The following is an 18,166-nucleotide window of genomic DNA, read 5'->3' as shown; positions in this document are numbered from 1 at the left end:
CTCTCTGGCACCCCCCCACCCCGAATCTCCTATGGAGCTGTCTTCAAAGCTGGCCAGGCATTTTTGCCCAGGCCCCCTTCTCTCCCACTCTTCTATGAAGTCCCAGCAGGACCTGGCTAATTCTATCATGACCTAGCTCGACCCAGCTCTTCCTTAAACCTGCCCATTCCAGCCAAGAAGCCCAGCCAGGGCAGGCTGTGCCTTAAGAAGCCAGCATGTGGATTCCCAGCAGGCATCCTTGGCGGGGCGGGTGGAATGGCTCTGAGCAAAGGAGGCATACGGGCATGGTCCAAGCAAAGCCCTGTTTTCCAAGGGCAGTGATGAAAGGGGTTAATGGTACTCTGATGATTTAATGACAGTAATGGTTTTTCTTATCTATTATTCATATTTTTACTCCTGGCAATCCTAGGAGGTATTTAGGGTGAATGTTATAGATATGATCTCCAAGGAGGAGAAGGGAACAGAAACTAACATGTAGTGAGAACCAAGTGTGAGTTTTTTGTCCACACTGGCTGGCATCACAGCAGGTAAGGACATGTAGTTGAAGTGAGACAGTGTTTGGTTCTACGCTAGACCTGCTTTGTAGAGTCATTGGCTATAAGGTTTAGACAAGCCATAACCCAGAGTGGTTGACGGCAAACTCAGAGTCTTGACTGCCTGCCTCTTCTGCAGCATGCAGACGAGGGGCCTGGGATCTAGACGTGAGCTCTCCGGTGCCCTGGGAGGCCACACTCGATGCTGGCTACTGAGCCAGGCTCCAGAGGCAGCCAGAGCTGCTGGAACGATCCTGGCATCATGGTTCAATAGCCAGGGAACCTTGGCCAAGTCCCTAAACTGAATCTGGGTCCCATTTCCACATCTATAAGGTGGTGATGAAAACAGTTCCAGGCTCCAGCAGTTGTTACAATGATTGAGGAGGCAGGTGAACCTTCTTTTGTTCCACAAAGAATAATTCTTACTTTAATTATCTTTATCACTGCTAATGGAAGAGGATATTCTAATGTTCCGGAGAAAAGGAAACCATCCGCCTTGCCCAGCCACTTACCTGGAATGGAAATGCTCTCAGTGAATGAGCTTCTCTTGGGGTAGCTGGGGCAGCTTTTCAGCCCCCGCCTTTGGGCTGAGAGCTGCCTGGGTGTGTTGGCTGGCCTCTGTGGCTGTTCCCTGCTCCCAAGTTGCAGGTCTGGTTCTTTTCACCCTCGTAATCGGCCCTGGCAGAGCTGCGTAGGACGGCCAACGTCTCCAGGGTCCCCAGGGACAGAGAAGCCACCCACCTCACCTCGTCCCACCTGATCCACCCTGTCCCTCGGCCCTCCTAGGACTCAGCCCTCCTGAGGAATGTGGACGGCTGTGAGTCCCCCTAGTTTGACCGGCACAGGGCCTGCCCGGGAGTGCAGGATGTCCTGGGCACCCCATCCTGCAGTCGTGAAGACCTCAGCAAGGACTCACATTAACCACGTGGGCTCCTGTTCGTCCTTCTTTCTCCAGGCCCACGCAGTTGTTAAGAAATTGTTTCTTTGAATGGTGTTGGCTTTCTCAGCTTCTCCCACTCTGTGCTCTGTTTTTGATTGCCTGCCGTGGTGTAGATTCTGTACCCCGGGGGATCAGAGTACTAGCGTCAGGGTCAAGTGGCCCTGGTTCCAAAGCCTTTCTTTGCCCTGACTGCCAGGTACTCAAGGAGGCAGGCGCTGTATAGCACGTGAAGCCAAGTACTTTACAGGGATCAGTATTAGCTCACAGACCCTCATAACATGTCCACTAGATAGCTGCTTTTCTTTTTTTAAGATTTTATTTATTTATTTATTTGTCAGAGAGAGAGAGAGAGGGAAAGAGAGAGCACAAGCAGGGGGAGGAGCAGGCAGAGGGAGAAGCAGGGTCTCCACTGAGCAAGGAGCCCCAGCGGGATTTGATTCCAGGACCCTGGGGATCATGACTTGAGCTGAAGGCAGACACATAACCAACGGAGCCACCCAGGCGTCCCTAGATAGCAGCTTATCTTTTTTTTTTTTTTAAGTTTTATTATTTATTCATTTGACAGAGATTGACACAGCGAGAGAGGAAACACAAGCAGGGGAAGTGGGAGAGGGAGAAGCAGGCTTCCAGCTGAGCAGGGAGCCCGGTGCAATGCTTCGATGCAGGGCTCGGCCCCAGGACCCTGATATCATGACCTGAGCCAAAGGCAGATACTTAACGACTGAGCTACCCAGGCGCCTCAGATGAGGACATTGAGGCACAGAGAGGTGAAGTAAATTTCTCAAGGCAGCACAGTATGGGGATCTGTGACAACAAAGAAGGGAGTCCTAGGAGGGGAGCAAAGGGGAGGGGAAGAAAGAAAAAAAGAAGGCTACTTCACACCTTGCTCAGAGCTTTGTCTCCCCAGCTCCCCAGGAGGTGTGTGGGGGGGTCTAACTGACTTAGCCACTCTCTCAGTTTCACCAGAAGAAGGTGTGGGGTGAGGAGAAGAGGTCAGCCAGGATTGAAGGGAAGGCTTATGAGAAGGCAAAAAGGCCTTCCACGGAAAAAACACACCCTAACCGTTTTGGCAGACAGCAGGTGAAAAGGTGCCTCCTTTCTCTGGGGAAGCAGGAACCAGCCAGGATGCAACCATTTAATTCAGAACCTGTGTTTAGATCCCAAGGGAGCTTGGGCCACTGAAGTCATGAATACACATGAGCCTAATGCAGCCTTGTGGACGGTAAGACAATGAAGGCGACATCCCCCATTCCCGGTTGCCAGGGGTTGTTTTAATTTGTAAATTAATGAACAATTTTAGATGTAAGAGCGTTGGCCTACAGAGAAATGTAATCTTCAGCAGAGATTTTGTCTCTTCTGATATGTGATTTCCACATCTTCCCTGGGTTTCAGCAGTTTCCTCTCCTCTATTCCTCAAAGAACCTGCATTTCCCTTTCCTGACTCCCTTCCTGGCTTCCTGTGCGCTAAGCCTTTGCAGTTGTCATCATGGCTTCAGAATGCATTTGATAGGTACAGGAAGTTGCACCAGACGGGAGATGGAACCAGCAATCAATAAAAAAAGAACTATGTTTCTAAGAAAAATGCATCACGGCTTCCCACCGGAGTTGTGTACCATATGTCCTAATATCCCTGGAACAATGGAGCTAAATCTTAGCTCTTCTGCTTGGCTTTCCCGGCCATCTCAACAAAAAGAAAAGAGACCTTTTAACCTGCTGCTACCCAGCTTCCCCACGACTCCTAGTACAGATTGCCTTTCCTTTTAACCCTTTCATCAGATATCACAAAATAAAATCTCTCCTTCCAGCTTTATTTCTCCTGGCTACTAGTTTAGTATATTTATGGTGCATGAGTCATCAAGCTGCCGCCTGATTGGATAAAAACCAAGCACCCCTGAGACCATCAGTCAATTACGGCTATTCTCAGCTTCATTCACAGATTTATTAGCTTGCACACACACAGAGAAATTCATTCAGCAAAGTTCATTCATAAAAATTTCAACACTCTGCATCATTCTGCACATCTCAGCCTTCTGCTGCCGACGGGTTCCTGAAAGAAGCTCTGAGCCGACTCCAGGAGGGAGGGAAGCTCAGAGCTAGGGTGGGCAGGCAGGGAGGGGAGCTGAGGAATACGGAGGGATCGCGAGTCCATGAAATAATGCGGAGCGCCGCGGGTCACTAGTACTTCTGGCTTGTGGCCCGGACGGGATGCGAGACAAGATCTTCCAAGAGAGGGCAGCCATCAGAATCAACGAACTCAGGTTGAGGGCGCCTTCGCCTCTCCTAGACATCTTCTCTTTTTCCTTTTTTTAAATGAACAATCACTGGAACAAATAAAGGGTTAATAGGCCAGTCATTGCCCCGCCCTGTGAGAGCCGGAGGGAGCAGGTTTGAAAGTTCCTGTGTGCGGAAGGGAAGGCTGGGGGTGGGGGGCGCTAAATATTTCTGCAAGGCTCCCGCACAGCTCGCTGGCGATGCGGCGGGACGGGCTGGCCGGTGTTCGGCCCGATTCCGTGCCTGAGAGTTGGCCGTGAGCGATCCCCGCCACCGCGGGCCTGGGTCCAGGCGTTCCCAGCAAGGAATCCAAGGCGAGAACACCGAGTGCTGCCGCTGGGGCCAGGGAGGGACTGAAATCAGCCGGGGAGTTGTTTTCCCCCGGGCTGTCACCCAGAAGGGCCCGGCAGCCGAGGTGGGCGAGGGACAGTGCAGAGTTGGAGAGGTGGCTGCCGCGAGTTGCATGGGGCATTGAGGCATTCGCTTTCCGTTCCGTTTATCTAGCAGACGACGAGGCGATTTATGCAACAGTATCCTGTTTCAGCACTGCCAAGGCTATGCGAAAACGCGGTCAGGACAGCCTGGCAGGACTTGTGCTGTATGTAGGACTCTTCGGGCACCCCGGCATGCTGCACAGGGCCAAGTACAGCCGCTTTCGGAATGAGTCCATCACGTCCTTGGACGAAAGCAGCCCCGCAGGCTCCGTGGGGAACAAGGGCTCGCCTCAGCCTCCCTACCCCACCCTGGCACCTCACCTGCCGGCTGCTGAAGATGCCACCTTGGCGTCCCAGGAGAGCCCCACCCCACTGTGCACCTTGATCCCTCGCATGGCCAGCGTGAAGCTGGCCAACCCGGCCACCTTGCTGAGTCTGAAAAACTTTTGCTTGGGTACCAAAGAGGTGCCCCGGCTGAAGCTCCAGGAAAGCCAGGACCCAGCTCCCAGCAGCCCGGCTTCCCCTGAGACCGGTCTAAATAGGGCTGGGTCCGCACCTCCACCACAGCCAGACCTGGTGGGGCACAGGGCGACTGTCTTAACTCCCGATGCCTGCCCCCTTCCTGGCCCTGGGGAGCCAACCCCAGGGAGCAGGCAGGACAGGCACTTTCTACAGCACCTGTTGGGGATGGGCATGAACTACTATGTGAGGGTAAGTCTATCTCCCTCTCTGTGCTCCTTCTAAGAACTCCGGGGGAGAGGGGCATCTTTCCTTCTGAAAAGGGCTGCACACCACCTAGCTGGGTTCTAGGTTTGGACGAGACATTGTGTAGCTGGACTGAGAGGAGGGGAGCTGGGCTTATGAGTTTTCCTAGGAATATGTGGCTTGTACTGGAGTCAGACAACTTTTGATTCAGGGACATGAACTGCTGCTAACTTGTAGGTAGTATCCAGGGGGGAGGGACAGCTTTTGATGGAGATGACGAGATGGTGTCTTCTTGTCCCCCCTGGACCTAGCTTTCTGACCAAGAATGGTGAAGAATTTCTAATCTGTTTAGTGATTGAGACCTGCTAGACTCTATCAGCCACTGTATTGCGGTAGGGATTTCTGTGCTAGAGGAATGCATGATGTGTAAGGGACTTGAATTACTATTTTTTAAATGTAATTCAGCATTTAACAAGAACTTCTCAAAATGTGGCCATGTCTCTTTGCTTGTGCTAAGAGCTAGTCTTAGGTCTTTCGTGCTCCCCCCACCCCCACCCCACCTTGTCTTTATTGCCTATACTGCGGCAAGTGGGCCTTGTCCATGAGCTGCTGGGTGCAAAATCGGGGTCCTTACTGGCCTCCCATATGCCCTTGCTTATTCCAGATCTGGGTGAGATTTGTCCCCTGCTCTTCTGGAGTTCACATTTCAGTCGAGGAAACCAACCAATGCACGAAATAATAAGAGAGCAATAGTTAGTAACCGAAATCTAGTGTGAGAATGCTGAAGGAATTCAGGAGAAGGGAACGGTTGCTGTGGTCGGGGATTCATTTACAAGGGAAACCTTCAGAAAGTGTGTCTTGGAAGAGATATCAGAGCTGGATTGGCAGAAAGGAGGAGATTCCTGGCAGGGCAAGAATAGGTGCCATCTGAAAGGCCGGTATCACAGTGGCAGCTGCGGGGGTGGCTCTTACAGGCCAGGCTCAATGGAAGAGGGGGATGCTGGAGGGTCGTAGGTGATAGAGAGAGTGGCTGGCATATCACTGGTGCTCCAACAAATGTGAGTTGAATAGAGACAAATATAGATCCTGGGTCGCTTAGGTAAGAGGGAGCCGTTGACTAAAGCCCTTAAATGTCAGAGGAGGAGTTGGTAAACACTGTGACTGGTAAACAAGAACCCTCACTTTGTTTGTAGGCAAACTGGGACTTGATGAAAGTGGTTTCAAAAGGATCAGCCTGAATTGATCTGAGATGTCTGGAAACGGGGAGAAATTAGAGATTTGGGAGGCCAGTCGGAAAGCCGAGAGTTTAGGCGTGAAGGGATGGGAATGTGGATTGACGTGGAGGTGTGAGGGAGGAGATGAAGACAAGAACCTCTGTGAGAAGACTCAGCAGCCGTGGGCGGTCCATCAGCCCATTTCAGCTCATGATCCAAACGGCAGAATAGTGGACGTTTCCTGAACAGTGGGTAGACCGGTGAGTTTGTCATTGTTGTCTATGGAGGTTCTGAGGAGAGAGATAGAAGCAGAGCGAGTTGGGAAGGGGTCACGCTATGTTTGCTTTGCACAGATGATCTTTAAAGTGATGGTACCTAAGGGCTAGTCATGGGTGAGTGAGCAGTCATGGAAGACCGGCACTCAGGTGAGAAGTCTGACACGAAGGTGCACATTTGAGAGATAACCAGTAACTAGCACCAACGGACAATTAAGATCTCAAGAAAGGGCAGACAATGAACGCGAGAGAGTTCCAGGGAGAACAGGCGTGGGGCAGCTCTGGCAAATGGATAAGTCAAACCTCTAAGGAAGATAAACTTAGGGGACATGCAGTTCTTGCCCTCCCCCAGAGTGGCATGGCTCATAATGGGAATAGCTTCGTGTATCTACTAAAAGTTCATGGGCACATTCTCATTTGTCAGCCTAAGAGTCTGCCAGGCTCTAGTGGGAAAACGAGTGACCCCAGACCCATGCTCTCTGCACCCGCCTTCCCATGACCTAGACATCCTCTACCCTCTGCCCTGCCTTTCCTTCCCTTTTGTACCTCCTTCCACCTCCCCATATCCACACACCTGGACAATTTTGGATGTGAAAAGAGTTGCTGTATGTCCTCCACTTTCCCTAGGGAGTGTTTCCATTTTAGATTTTTAGTGAGGACATCATCTGTCTTTTCGTGGTGATGACAACAGACCCTAGGGAAGGCACTGACCCCCATCACCCAGGTGGGCCACACTGTATTGCCAATAGACAGTGACATGAGACACCGGTTAACACTTCTCATAGGAGGTCAAAATATATGGAAGAGCCTACTTTGTTAATTTTTATAGAAGTCCCACTTTGAAAGATAGAAGGGACACAGAAGTTATCAAGTTCAATGCCTCTGTGGGGAAACTGAAGCCCAGAGGAGTGATTTTTTAAGGCTGCCAGGTGAGGCAAAAGGAGAGTTAGAACTCAAGTTTGCTGTGTGCTATTCTTTGCTCTTTTCACCACAGGTTTCCATCCTGGTTGAAATTCTGTTCCTCAGAATTTTTTTTAAAAATATTTTATTTATTTATTTGACAGACAGAGATCACAAGTAGTCAGAGAAGCAGGCAGAGAGAGAGGGGGAAGCAGGCTCCCCGCTGAGCAGAAAGCCCGATGTGAGGCTCGATCCCGAGACCCTGAGATAACGACCTGAGCCGAAGGCAGAGGCTTAACCCACTGAGCCACCCAGGCGCCCCCTCAGAATTCTTTTAGATATGAACCCATTTAAAAAATGAAATGCCGGGGTGCCTGGGTGGCTCAGTGGGTTAAAGCCTCTGCCTTCGGCTCAGGTCATGATCTCAGTGTTCCAGGATTGAGCCCCGCATCGGGCTCTCTGCTCCGCGGGGAGCCTGCTTTCTCTCCTCTCTCTGCCTGCCTCTCTGCCTACTTGTGATCTCTGCCTGTCAAATAAATAAATAAAATCTTAAAAAAAAATGAAATGCCAACCTATTAATCTTTTTCTATTGCCGACCTATTAGTTTATAGTTAAAAATTATCATACCAAGTGCACCCAAATTGCAATTCCTGTATTCCCATCTGTAGAAAGATGCACGTAGGAAGATTTAAATCAAAAGTTGTTTAGGGGTACCTGGATGGCTCAGTCAGCTGAATATCTGACTGTTGGTTTTACCTCGGGTTGTGAGTTCAAGTCCTGAGTCTGGCTCAGTGCCCAGTGCAGAATCTACTTGTGATTCTCTCCCTCTCTTTCTGTCCCTCCCTCTACTTGCTCCTCTCTCTCAAATAAATAAGTAAATAAAATCTTTATAATATATTTATATAAAAGGTTGCTTAGTGATGATGGAATCAGAGCAGAGAAGTGAGAGAGATATTCTTGGTGGCTAGTGGACATAGAAGCAACTTTTGTAGGCAGGAGGTAGCTACACATTCTACTTCCTTATCCATATCATGTGACTTCTCTCCCTGCCCAAACTTATTTGTTTATTCATTCACTCGTTTATTCAACAAATATGTATTATGAACCCATTATGTGACTGGAACTCTTCCAAACCCTGGGGATACATCAGTGAATAAAAGAAAGCAGGTCTGAACCCCATGGAACTCATATTCTCATGAGTAGAGAGGGGCCCTGATTGAGTAAACAAGTAAATACAATATGTCACACGTACTAAGTGGTAGGGAGAGCAATAAAACAGTGGAAGTAAAGAAAGGCAGTTGTATTGCATTCCTTTTGGGGCAAAATGACAGAGTTGTAGTTACTCTTTGTTTTATTTTCTTGCATCTTTTATCTTTACGATAGGAACTGTATTTGCCTTCTGCTCTAAGTTAGATTTGACTTTGGGTTAAATAGCATTTTAAATTAAAGATTTATTTATTTATTTGAGAGAGAGAGAAACAGAGAGCAAGCCTACAAGTGTGAAGGAGGGGCAGAAGGAGAGAATTTTCAAGCAGACTCCCCGCTGAGTGAAGAGCCCAATGCAGGGCTCCATCTCATGACCTATCAGATCATGACCTGAACTGAGACCAAGAGTTAGGTGCCCAACCGACTTAGTCACCCAGGTGTCTGTAAATATCATTTTTTTTTAATTGACTGTTCATTCGGTCTTACAATATAGAGTCAGTTATACAGCTGAAAATGTATTATAAGTTCTGAACACCTATTTTTGAGTCACTTTCATTTAAGCTCAGACCTTGAACCCTCTGAAGATCTTTCAGGGAAGGTAGGCCAGCAAGCTATTCTTTGAGATACCAAGCCAGAAGTGGGACAACCAGACCCGGGTCTGAGCAAAGCAGTGAAGTGAGTGGAGTCCCTGACATGGTGCCAATTAGTGACTTTTGTTCCCCCCATAAGGTTAAGTCTTATTTCTTTAGGAGGTATTCTCAAGTCACTTTATCTGTCACTCAACATTCATTCAGAGGTCTCTCCATTGCCCAACGTAGTCCGTGGCAAGTATGGAAAATACACAATGTGACCAGTACTCTCATCTCTAGAAGCAGAGGACTGCTCTATAGGGCCTTGAAGCCCCCCCCATTTAATGACTCTAGCATCTTTCTTCATATGGAAGAGATTTAAAACCTTAGTTCCCATTCCGATTCCCAACCCTCAAATTGCTTCTGATTTAGTTGAGAGCTAAATGAAGCAGAGGCAAAGAAACCAACTGAGCCAGAGTGGCCATATGCCAGTAGGGCAGTTCTGATGCTAGTTCTCCAAGGGAGGCTGCATTCTCCAAATGCTGACACCAAGCCCTCCAAAGTATCTTCTCTACTATCTCTATTATCTACTCTCTATCTTCACGCTTTCCATGGTAAGTTAATAGCAGACAGGGTTCACATCAAGATTTGTCTCACCCCTGTGCTTATCTTCTTCCCACCGTCTGACTCTACCTTGGACCAAGACAGGTGGTCCTGAAAGCTTGTGAATGGGAGTGCCCAGACGAAGGGCCACACAGATGAATGCACGACAGCTTTATTACAGGACCGACCCCCAGACCTTGCCTCGTTGCATTTATTTGCACGATTTCCGTCTCATCACTTCAGTCCAACCCACCCCAACGATTTCCCCAGGTTGTGTTAATTCACTAGGGCGTCTGTGACAAATATAATAAACTAGGTGGCTTATGCCGCAGAAATCTATTCTTTCAAAATTCTGGAGGCAGGAAGTCTGAAATCAAGGCCTTGGCAGGGTGAGGCTCTCTTGGAAGTCTCTAAGAGAGGATTCTTCCTTGCCTCTTCCAGCTTTGGGTGGTTGCCAACAATTCTTGGCATTTCTTGAGTTGGAGAAACATCGCTCCAACCTCTGCCTCTGTTTTCAGCATGGCTTCCTTGCCAACGTGACCATCTCTGAATTTCCCTCCTCTTATAAAGATACAGGTCATTGGACTTGAGCCTTCGCTGATCCGATATGTCCCCATCTTAACTTGATTATATCTGCTTCCAGATAAGGTCACCTTCATAGATCCATTTAATTTGGGGGTGTTGTAGTTCAAGCCATAACAGTCCCCAAGAACACGTATCGCAATGTGTTTGCCCACAGAAGTGTTCTTGTCTATTGGGCTCGTCAGCTTTGTGTGCAAATATGAATTTATGTTGAGGAATTTATTTACTTCCTTTGTAAATTTCAGAGCCTCCTCTTATCATCCATCCTTTCTTGTCTAATGGTATGGCTTATTACTGAGCCAACAGACTAGTATTGTCTATTGTCTGTTGTGTAGACTCGACGTAGTCCACAGTACCACATTGCTCTGTTTGTCCCAAGGATCTTTCACACGGGGCAGCCCAAGTCTAAGAGTTATGAAATCTGCATTAATCTAATGGTTCTGGTGCTACCAGCTGCCCTTATGTGAGTCATTTCACCCCTCTGGGCCTCATTTTCTCATATTTAAAATAAGAGATTTGAGCAAAATGCTGCCTAAGAACCTGAGACTCTAGGTCTCCTTCCCGTTGGTCTATTAGGATCTCTTTTGCTTAGACAATGGATTCAGGTCAGTTTCCTAAAGGAAGTCATGTTTAACATCTTTGTGTTAATAGAGGGGAAAAGAAATGTCTTGAGCACCCTCTTACCAACACAGAGCTGGCTTCACCAGTAAAGTAGAAAGGGGTGTGTTATACTGGCCTGGACACAGGTACTCAGTTCTAGAGAGTTGGTGTAAGAGAAATCAGGTCGTGGAAAAACATCCAAGTGTAGGATTCCAGGGAGGAGTGGAGGGCAGGCTGATCCAAGAGGCAGGCCAGGGTGAGTGATGGTAGCAGGGGTCATGGCGTGCATGGTCCAGCCAGCCAACCTGAGGACTGTAGGAACAGCAAAAAGTAACCCTTCTCTATTCTCTCTGGAGAGAAGTGCTAAAAGAAAAAGGCCCTGCCACACAAAGAGACACTCTAGTAACCCTAACCTTGAAAGAGGGAGATTTATAACTCTGGGAAACCCCTGAAGAGACAGTCCCACGATTTATGCAAAATAAAGGCAGACCTGAGTGGTGTAGGTCAGGCCATCATGGGTAACAGATGGCTTTCTGCTTCTGTGTGCTGCCCTTTTTTCTCAGTTATTGGTGGCTAAAAGGGTGGTCATATGGCTGGGAGGAAATACTTCCATCGAAGACTGACAATTTGTCATTCAGGGTGTTATATTTTCCTTTCTGTTTCTTGGAGTGAATGTAAAAGTAGATTCTCCTAGAATCTAGAAAAATCCTGGCAGATTTGACCCGTTGTTCCTGTTAATTCCCTTATTTTTTATTTTTTTTAATTTATTTTTACTTTTAAAAAGATTATTTATTTATTTATTTATTTTGAGAGAGAGAGAAAGCACTTACAGGGAGAGGGATAGAGGGAAAGGGAGAGAAATCTCAAGCAGGCTCCATGACCAACATGGAGCCCGCAACTGGACTTGATCCCGGGACCCTAAGATCACTACCTGAGCCACCCAGGTGCCCCAGTGTTATTCCTTTTCAACTTTCACATATCCTCTAGTTCTTCCTACCCCTGAATACTAGAGCATTACCTGGAAGAGAGAATCCTAGAGTTCCCCTAGTTCAAAATCTTCATTTTATAGTTGAGGAAAACAGAGGCTCAGAGATAGGAAGTAAGTTGCCCCAAGCCACACAGCTTCTAGTGGTGAAGCCCAGACAAGAACTCCCAGTTCTGTGTACAGCACGCTTATGTACCTCCATCCTGCTTCACCTCTCCTCACTCCCTGAACTAAAGGTTCTCTGCCAAATATCTCTGTTGAGGAAAATACTGTGTGTGCGCTTTTGTTTAAGAAGACCAGAATAAAAACTTTTTTTTTCTAATAGAAAAATTGCCTTTCAAAAGCAACAAGAAGGAAAAAGTGAGGCAGAGTGGTAAGGAGCCCCAAATGCCTTAGCTTTATCCATGTTTCCCCTTTTTGTTGAAGGTGGTCCCTGCCCATGGTGACCTGTTGTGGGACCAGGACTTCACGACATGCATGGACTGACGTCTGTGAATTCCTCTTCCACAGCTTTTGGGGATGACTTCCCTATCATGGCTTCTCCCCTTACTTCCATTTTCCTGTTACTCCAAAGCCAATACCATGTTACTGTCGGCTGAACCCTGTTTCCCAGTATGGCAGTCCCATGACCTAAATCTAAATCTAAACCTTCACACAGCTTGGGAGGCGAGGACATTCTACACTCCCCTCCCCAGCATCAGGGATATGAGGTCCCTGGGGTTTCTTCCTCTCTCCTAAAAGATACAAGCTTCAGATTTTGGTGAGTTGGGGGGCAGTGGAGGCGGAATGAGAGAGGTCTGGTCAGATCTGTGCAGAAGAATCAAGAAGAGGGTTACCGAAAGATGCAGGCCTTAGTGCAGCCCACAAATAGCCATTACAGGAAAAGATTCCATCTGAAATAGCAGAGTTTAGGGAGAGGGTATTTGGAAAAGTCAGCGCCTTCTGAGAGCTGGATTTTCTATTGTGAACATTGACTGAAATCATATGAAACTTGTCGATACCGTAGCAGTGACAAGCAAGTATACATTTGTAACCGTAAACTCAGGTGTACAAGAAATGTCATTACAAATGTATTTCAAAAGATCACATGAACTGTGACACCAAGCCCTTTCTTGCTTGGCCGGCAGTATTTCAGTTTTGGCCATTACTCATCCTCCAACCCCTAATCATAATCACATAGTGAATCGGGAGGCTTATTTTGCACCCCTGAATAAGGAACGGCCTCTGACCTTCAGTTCATGGTATAGAATATTGATAGTCCCCTGAAGACAGGAGGCGCTCCTATGACTCGACCTCCATTTGCACACTAGAATCCTCACCCATTCTGAGAGCCCCTTGCTGAGAATCCAGCCCTTCCGGCTCCCCGTCCAGCCATTCCCCTTGCTAAGACTTGCCACTTCCCCAGGGCTTGGCCAGAATGCAGTTTGAGGGTCTGGAATGCTGAGAGACTCGCCGGTATCCACTGCCCATCCTCCTCCCATCGCTGACCCTGCAGGATCAGGAGGACAGATGGCTTAAGCAAGTTAATGGGAAACCCAGAAGCAGCCAGCAACCAGAGGGGGCACTGATCGAGGGAGGGCACAACAGAGGGGCAGGAAGGAAAGTACACAGCCCACCTACAGAGGCTGAGCAAAGATGGAAGGAAGTTTAAAGAGTTGCCCCCATTTGTCAGGGTCAGACACTGGCAGTCAAGGGCTCTGATGGAAGATGAAGCTGAAATTTCTTGGGAGGAGTTGGACGTTACACTGCCTGTGGGAGGTTGAGGGGATTGAGAGATGGAGGCAGGGGGAGGGCGGAGAGAGAGAGAGTGGAGGAGGAAGGCATAGTACAGGCAGTGTCCTATCCAGAAAAGAATCTGGAGCACCGAGGTCATAAAACCAACAGTTTAATGTCATGTTTTATTTGGTCAGATTAGAAGAAAGGGGTTTTGTTTTTGTTTTTGTTTTTTTGTTTTGTTGCCAATTTTTAAAAATTCCATATAAAATTCTGGATTTCTGGCTTCTCAGGAGAGCCAACAGCCTTGGACAGGTCATTCCACATGCCAGCGGATGACCAGAGCTGGCCAGTAAGGCACAGGCCCACCCAGTTTCACTCACTTATGTCACCTGTCAACCCCCGAAGGTGACTGGGTTTACATACCCACCTGTGGCATCAGAATGGGAAGGTACTCCAGCGCCCTTTGTCTTTCATTTTCTAATGTGGAATATCTGGGAAAGAAGCTGAGAATGTCTTACTCTTGGGCAGCATACCAGGACTTCTTTGTGTAACGGGACAGAGTCGAGGCGATGAGCGAGCCCATGAGAGACACGTTGCCTTCCCAACTCAGAGAGCCTTTGTGCATTCTAGCGAAGTTGCAGAGTTTTGTTTTGTTTCGTTGTTTCTTTAAAGATTTTATTTATTTATTTGACAGAGAGTAAGCAGAGCAGCAGGCAGAGGGAGAGAGAGAGAGAAGCAGGCTCTCGGCTGAGCAGGGAGCCCGATGTGCGACTTGATCCCAGGACACTGGAAACATGACCTGAGCCAAAAGCAGCCACTTAATCAACTGAGCTACCCAAGGGCCCCAAGTTGCAGAGTTTTAAAAGATAATGGAGCTCCAGGATGGGCACAGGCCATCCCTATTTTGTGAAGACATGGGTCAAACTTTGTTTGTAGTCAGTTCTTTGAGACAATGAATTTTTCCAGAGAAACAGTGTTAAAAATTGATAAGCTTTTTCCTATAGTGAGAGAGAGAATTAAATGGAAATATATATATCTACATATAGATATATAGATATATACACATAGTAGGTCCCAGGTAGAGGGAGGAAAACACACTTTCAAAGGGCCAAGAGTGCTTTTGGGCACAAATACATTGAAATAGACTAAACTTGACTCCACGGTTTCACTGTGTCCCCTTGGCATCCTCGCTCCTGGCCAGCAGCGCTGCCCTGGCAGACCTTCCTTCCCCGGTCCTTCCCTGTGGTACTCCCCAGGGCAGGCCTGCCCGCCTCTCTCAGTTGCCCCCACCCGCCTCCCCGTTGTTGGCCTCCCTCCCCGCTCAGCGCAGCAGACTGAAAGCTTGCATTTTGGAAAGAAATCTCTTTACTTCATTCACTCCTTTTTTTTTTTTTTAAAGATTTTATTTACTTATTTGACAGACAGAGATCACAAGTAGGCAGAGAGGCAGGCAGAGAGAGGAGGAAGCAGGCTCCCCGCTGAGCAGAGAGCCCGATGCGGGGCTCGATCCCAGGTCCCTGAGATCATGACCTGAGCCGAAGGCAGAAGCTTAACCTACTGAGTCACCCAGGTGCCCTCATTCACTCTTTATTGTAGTGTTTCTCAAAATTTCCTTAGGACCACCGATGGCAGTGAAAAATGTTCGTCAGAAATGCAGACTCACAGGGCCCTCCTAAAGTTTCTGTGTCAGAATCTCTGAGGCTGGGGCCCAGAAACCTGTGTGATTGACACACTGTGTGAATCACACACTCACTGTGTGATTCTGAAGCGTACAAAGCTCAAAAATCTCTGCGAGTCCATTTGGTGTAGTGGTTTTCAACAGCGATGATTGTACTACTCAGGGGACATGTGGCGATGCCTGGACACTTTTTAGTGACCATAACTGGTGAAGCAGTGGAGGCTACTGGATTGAGTGGCCAGAAGCCAGGATGCAGTTACACATGCTACAGGGCATAGGACAGTCCCCGCAACAAAGGATTCTCAGGCCCTGCTGGCCGGTGGAACAGAGGCTGAGCAGCTCTGAGGCAGTGGAGGAAAGAGTGCCACCCTGGGATGTACATTCGGAGGTGATGGTGGATGGAAGCATGAACAGTTGATTGGTCATTTGGCTTTTGAAAACTTTAACCTAAGCTGTTTCTAATTGTCTCAAGTTTTCTTCTTTCTCCTCTTTAATTCCACAAATTCTTTAAAAATTATAGTTCACTTCCTCACCCCCCAGCCACACAATATTCCCGCGGCTTCCAACATCAGGATCTCAAGGGATGGAACTGAGATCAGCCGTGGATCAGGTCTGTCCAAAGTCACAGCAGGCCGACCCTGACTCAGGTGCAGTCTGGGCTAAATGGCACTTACAGGCTAGCTTGGTATCCTAACCATGGTCTCCTACCATTACTGGTACCTTCATTTCCATAGGGAAGGGCATTAACAGTTTTAGCAAGTAACTTACCAGTAAGCTTTAAGAACAGGGCCTATCTTGGGGTTGGAAACTTCCTTTAGTTAGAGGCAAAGAAGTGCCAGAAAGCAAACAACTTGAGGAAAAAGATCATGTGCTATAAGGACAACCCCAGAAATTGAATTTTTTCCCCCCTCAATGTCATCCATGATCATTTCTATGAATCATTCATTAGGAAATGGTGAAATATATAGTTCAGACATAATATTTTTCTTAGCCTAGTGCCAACTCCAGGTCCTGGAAAAGCACTGCCCCCCTCTTCTCTCCTCTCAGTTCCTCTGTCCTCTGGACGGGTGCAGACTGATACATTGACTGCAAAGTTCTGTTTCATTGTGAGTTAAGCTACCCAAGGTCACAAGGCGCTTCAGCATAGAGCAAGGACAAAAACTTAAGTCTCTCAACTCCCAGGAGGGTTCTCTTTTCACTAGCACGGTGAGTAAGATATAATTCTTGCATGAGGAGGTTACAGTGTGAAAAGGGAACAAAGACATCCACACAGATTACTGTAACGTAAGGCAATGCCTTGTAAATGACACCAGAGTGGTCCAAGTAACGTATGTGGGATATCATGGAGGAAAGGGCACTTCTTCCTTTTGAGATGATTAGGGAAGTTTTCATGAGGGAGGAGTCGTTTTAATTGAGTCTTGAGAAATGGGTAGAGTTTCCATAAGCAGAGATACAGGCCGAACATTCTAGGCAAAGAGAATGACAAGAGCGAAGGCATAAAGGTAGAAAAGCAGAGGATGTACTTGGAGAACGGTGAGTGATTTGACTGAGTTGGACAGTGCATGAGCTATATGTAGGAGATCAGCAGAAAATAAGTCAGACTGAGGCTAGAATAAACTTGTGTAGTATCTGAAAAGTATGGTTTTCCAAGAGAAAACAGAACTTTGACAAACTCGGAGCTGTGTTTTACAGAGATCATGGGCTACCGTGTTCAGAGAGGATCCAAGAGGAGGGACACTGGGCAAAGTGAGGCCTGGTGAGAAGCAGTGTAGGAGCAAAAGCAGTGGCAGGAGGAGTGAGGGCAGATTTGAGGCCCTTTAGGGGAGGAAAGGGAGAGACAGAAAGCGTTTGGGGGTGAAAGGTGAGTTTCCATTCTGCAGATCATGCATTCAAGGAAACCTCAAAGCATCCAGGTGGAAATCTCCAGCAGAAAATAGAATAGTTAGGACTGAGGAGAAGCTATATCTGTTGCTGTTGTCATCTAGGCCCAGGGAATGGACAAGGCTACTAAAGGGAGCTGGCAGAGTGCAGAGGAGAGGGCTTTGGTGTGTGACCCTTTAGGTGCTCTGTGGAGAGAGAAGAAAAGGCACTGGAGACAGAACTAGCTGAGTGAGGAGCAGGATGGGGAGAAGACAGAGTCATCCGGGGAGGAGGGGAGAGTTTTGAGAAGGATGTTGGACAAAACAGCAGCAAAATCTGGGAAGTACTCAAGGAAAATGGGACCTGCAAAAGCCACAGGATTGGCCTCTGATTTTCTTACTCCCCTCTCCACGAAGATTTTCCGTTGAGCTCTTGCAGACCACGCTTGTCGCTGGATAGACCTCATCTACACTCTCTCTGCTTGCCCTCTCCTTGAGTGGTATCTCCCAGATGTCCGAGCCAGAAGTCCAAGGCATGTCTATGTCGCTTGCCATCACACTCCACGCAGTCTTTAGTTATCAAGCCCTGACAATCCCACCCTTATGACGTTTCTCCTACACATCCATTTCCCCCCATCCCCACTGCAGTTTCTAAGTTGAGGATGAGAGTAGGCAGCATTTTCAAACTTGCTGACCAGGTTCTTACTGGTCTACTCTTTCCTCTACTATTTTGTGAAATGCACTTTGCAAAACACTGCCATTGAAGCTTCTGGTTGCAACTAGGAGATGGATGGATGATCCTAATACGAGGTGGAAAGCGATACATACCTGTAGAAAATAGTGTGATGCAATGATGTCATGAGCTCTAGGAGGTAGAAGAGGCTTCTAGCTGGGTGCTCAGGGAGGGTTTCCAGGGGAGAGGGCATTTCAGATGGCCCCTACAGATTAAATAGAAGTTTAACCACAAGGAATATATAATAATAAGGGGTATTGCAGTTGGAGGGGGCATAGGTAAGGAAATGGAGGTAGATACAATCAAGAGCACTGATTTTAGTTTGGTTAGAGTAGCGACTGCTTGGAAAAGATTGGTGGATAA

The 18,166-nt window shown here is 47.8% G+C and overlaps 1 protein-coding gene across 1 annotated transcript in view; it reads left to right on the top strand.

The window, feature by feature from the left end:
- The first annotated feature begins 3,412 nt into the window (after positions 1-3,412).
- Positions 3,413-18,166, top strand: part of SHC4 (SHC adaptor protein 4) — a 137,395-nt gene continuing 122,641 nt past the window's right edge. The window contains exon 1 of the mRNA XM_032343654.1: positions 3,413-4,889. Within this exon, the coding sequence (XP_032199545.1) occupies positions 4,302-4,889 (588 nt within the window). The 5' untranslated portion in view covers positions 3,413-4,301. The remainder of the gene's footprint in view (positions 4,890-18,166) is intronic.

Source organism: Mustela erminea, chromosome 5 (assembly GCF_009829155.1).
Source record: "Mustela erminea isolate mMusErm1 chromosome 5, mMusErm1.Pri, whole genome shotgun sequence".
Taxonomy (NCBI): Eukaryota; Metazoa; Chordata; class Mammalia; order Carnivora; family Mustelidae; genus Mustela; species Mustela erminea.
Note: the sequence above shows the minus strand (reverse complement) of the source record. Positions and strands in the feature narration are given on the sequence as shown.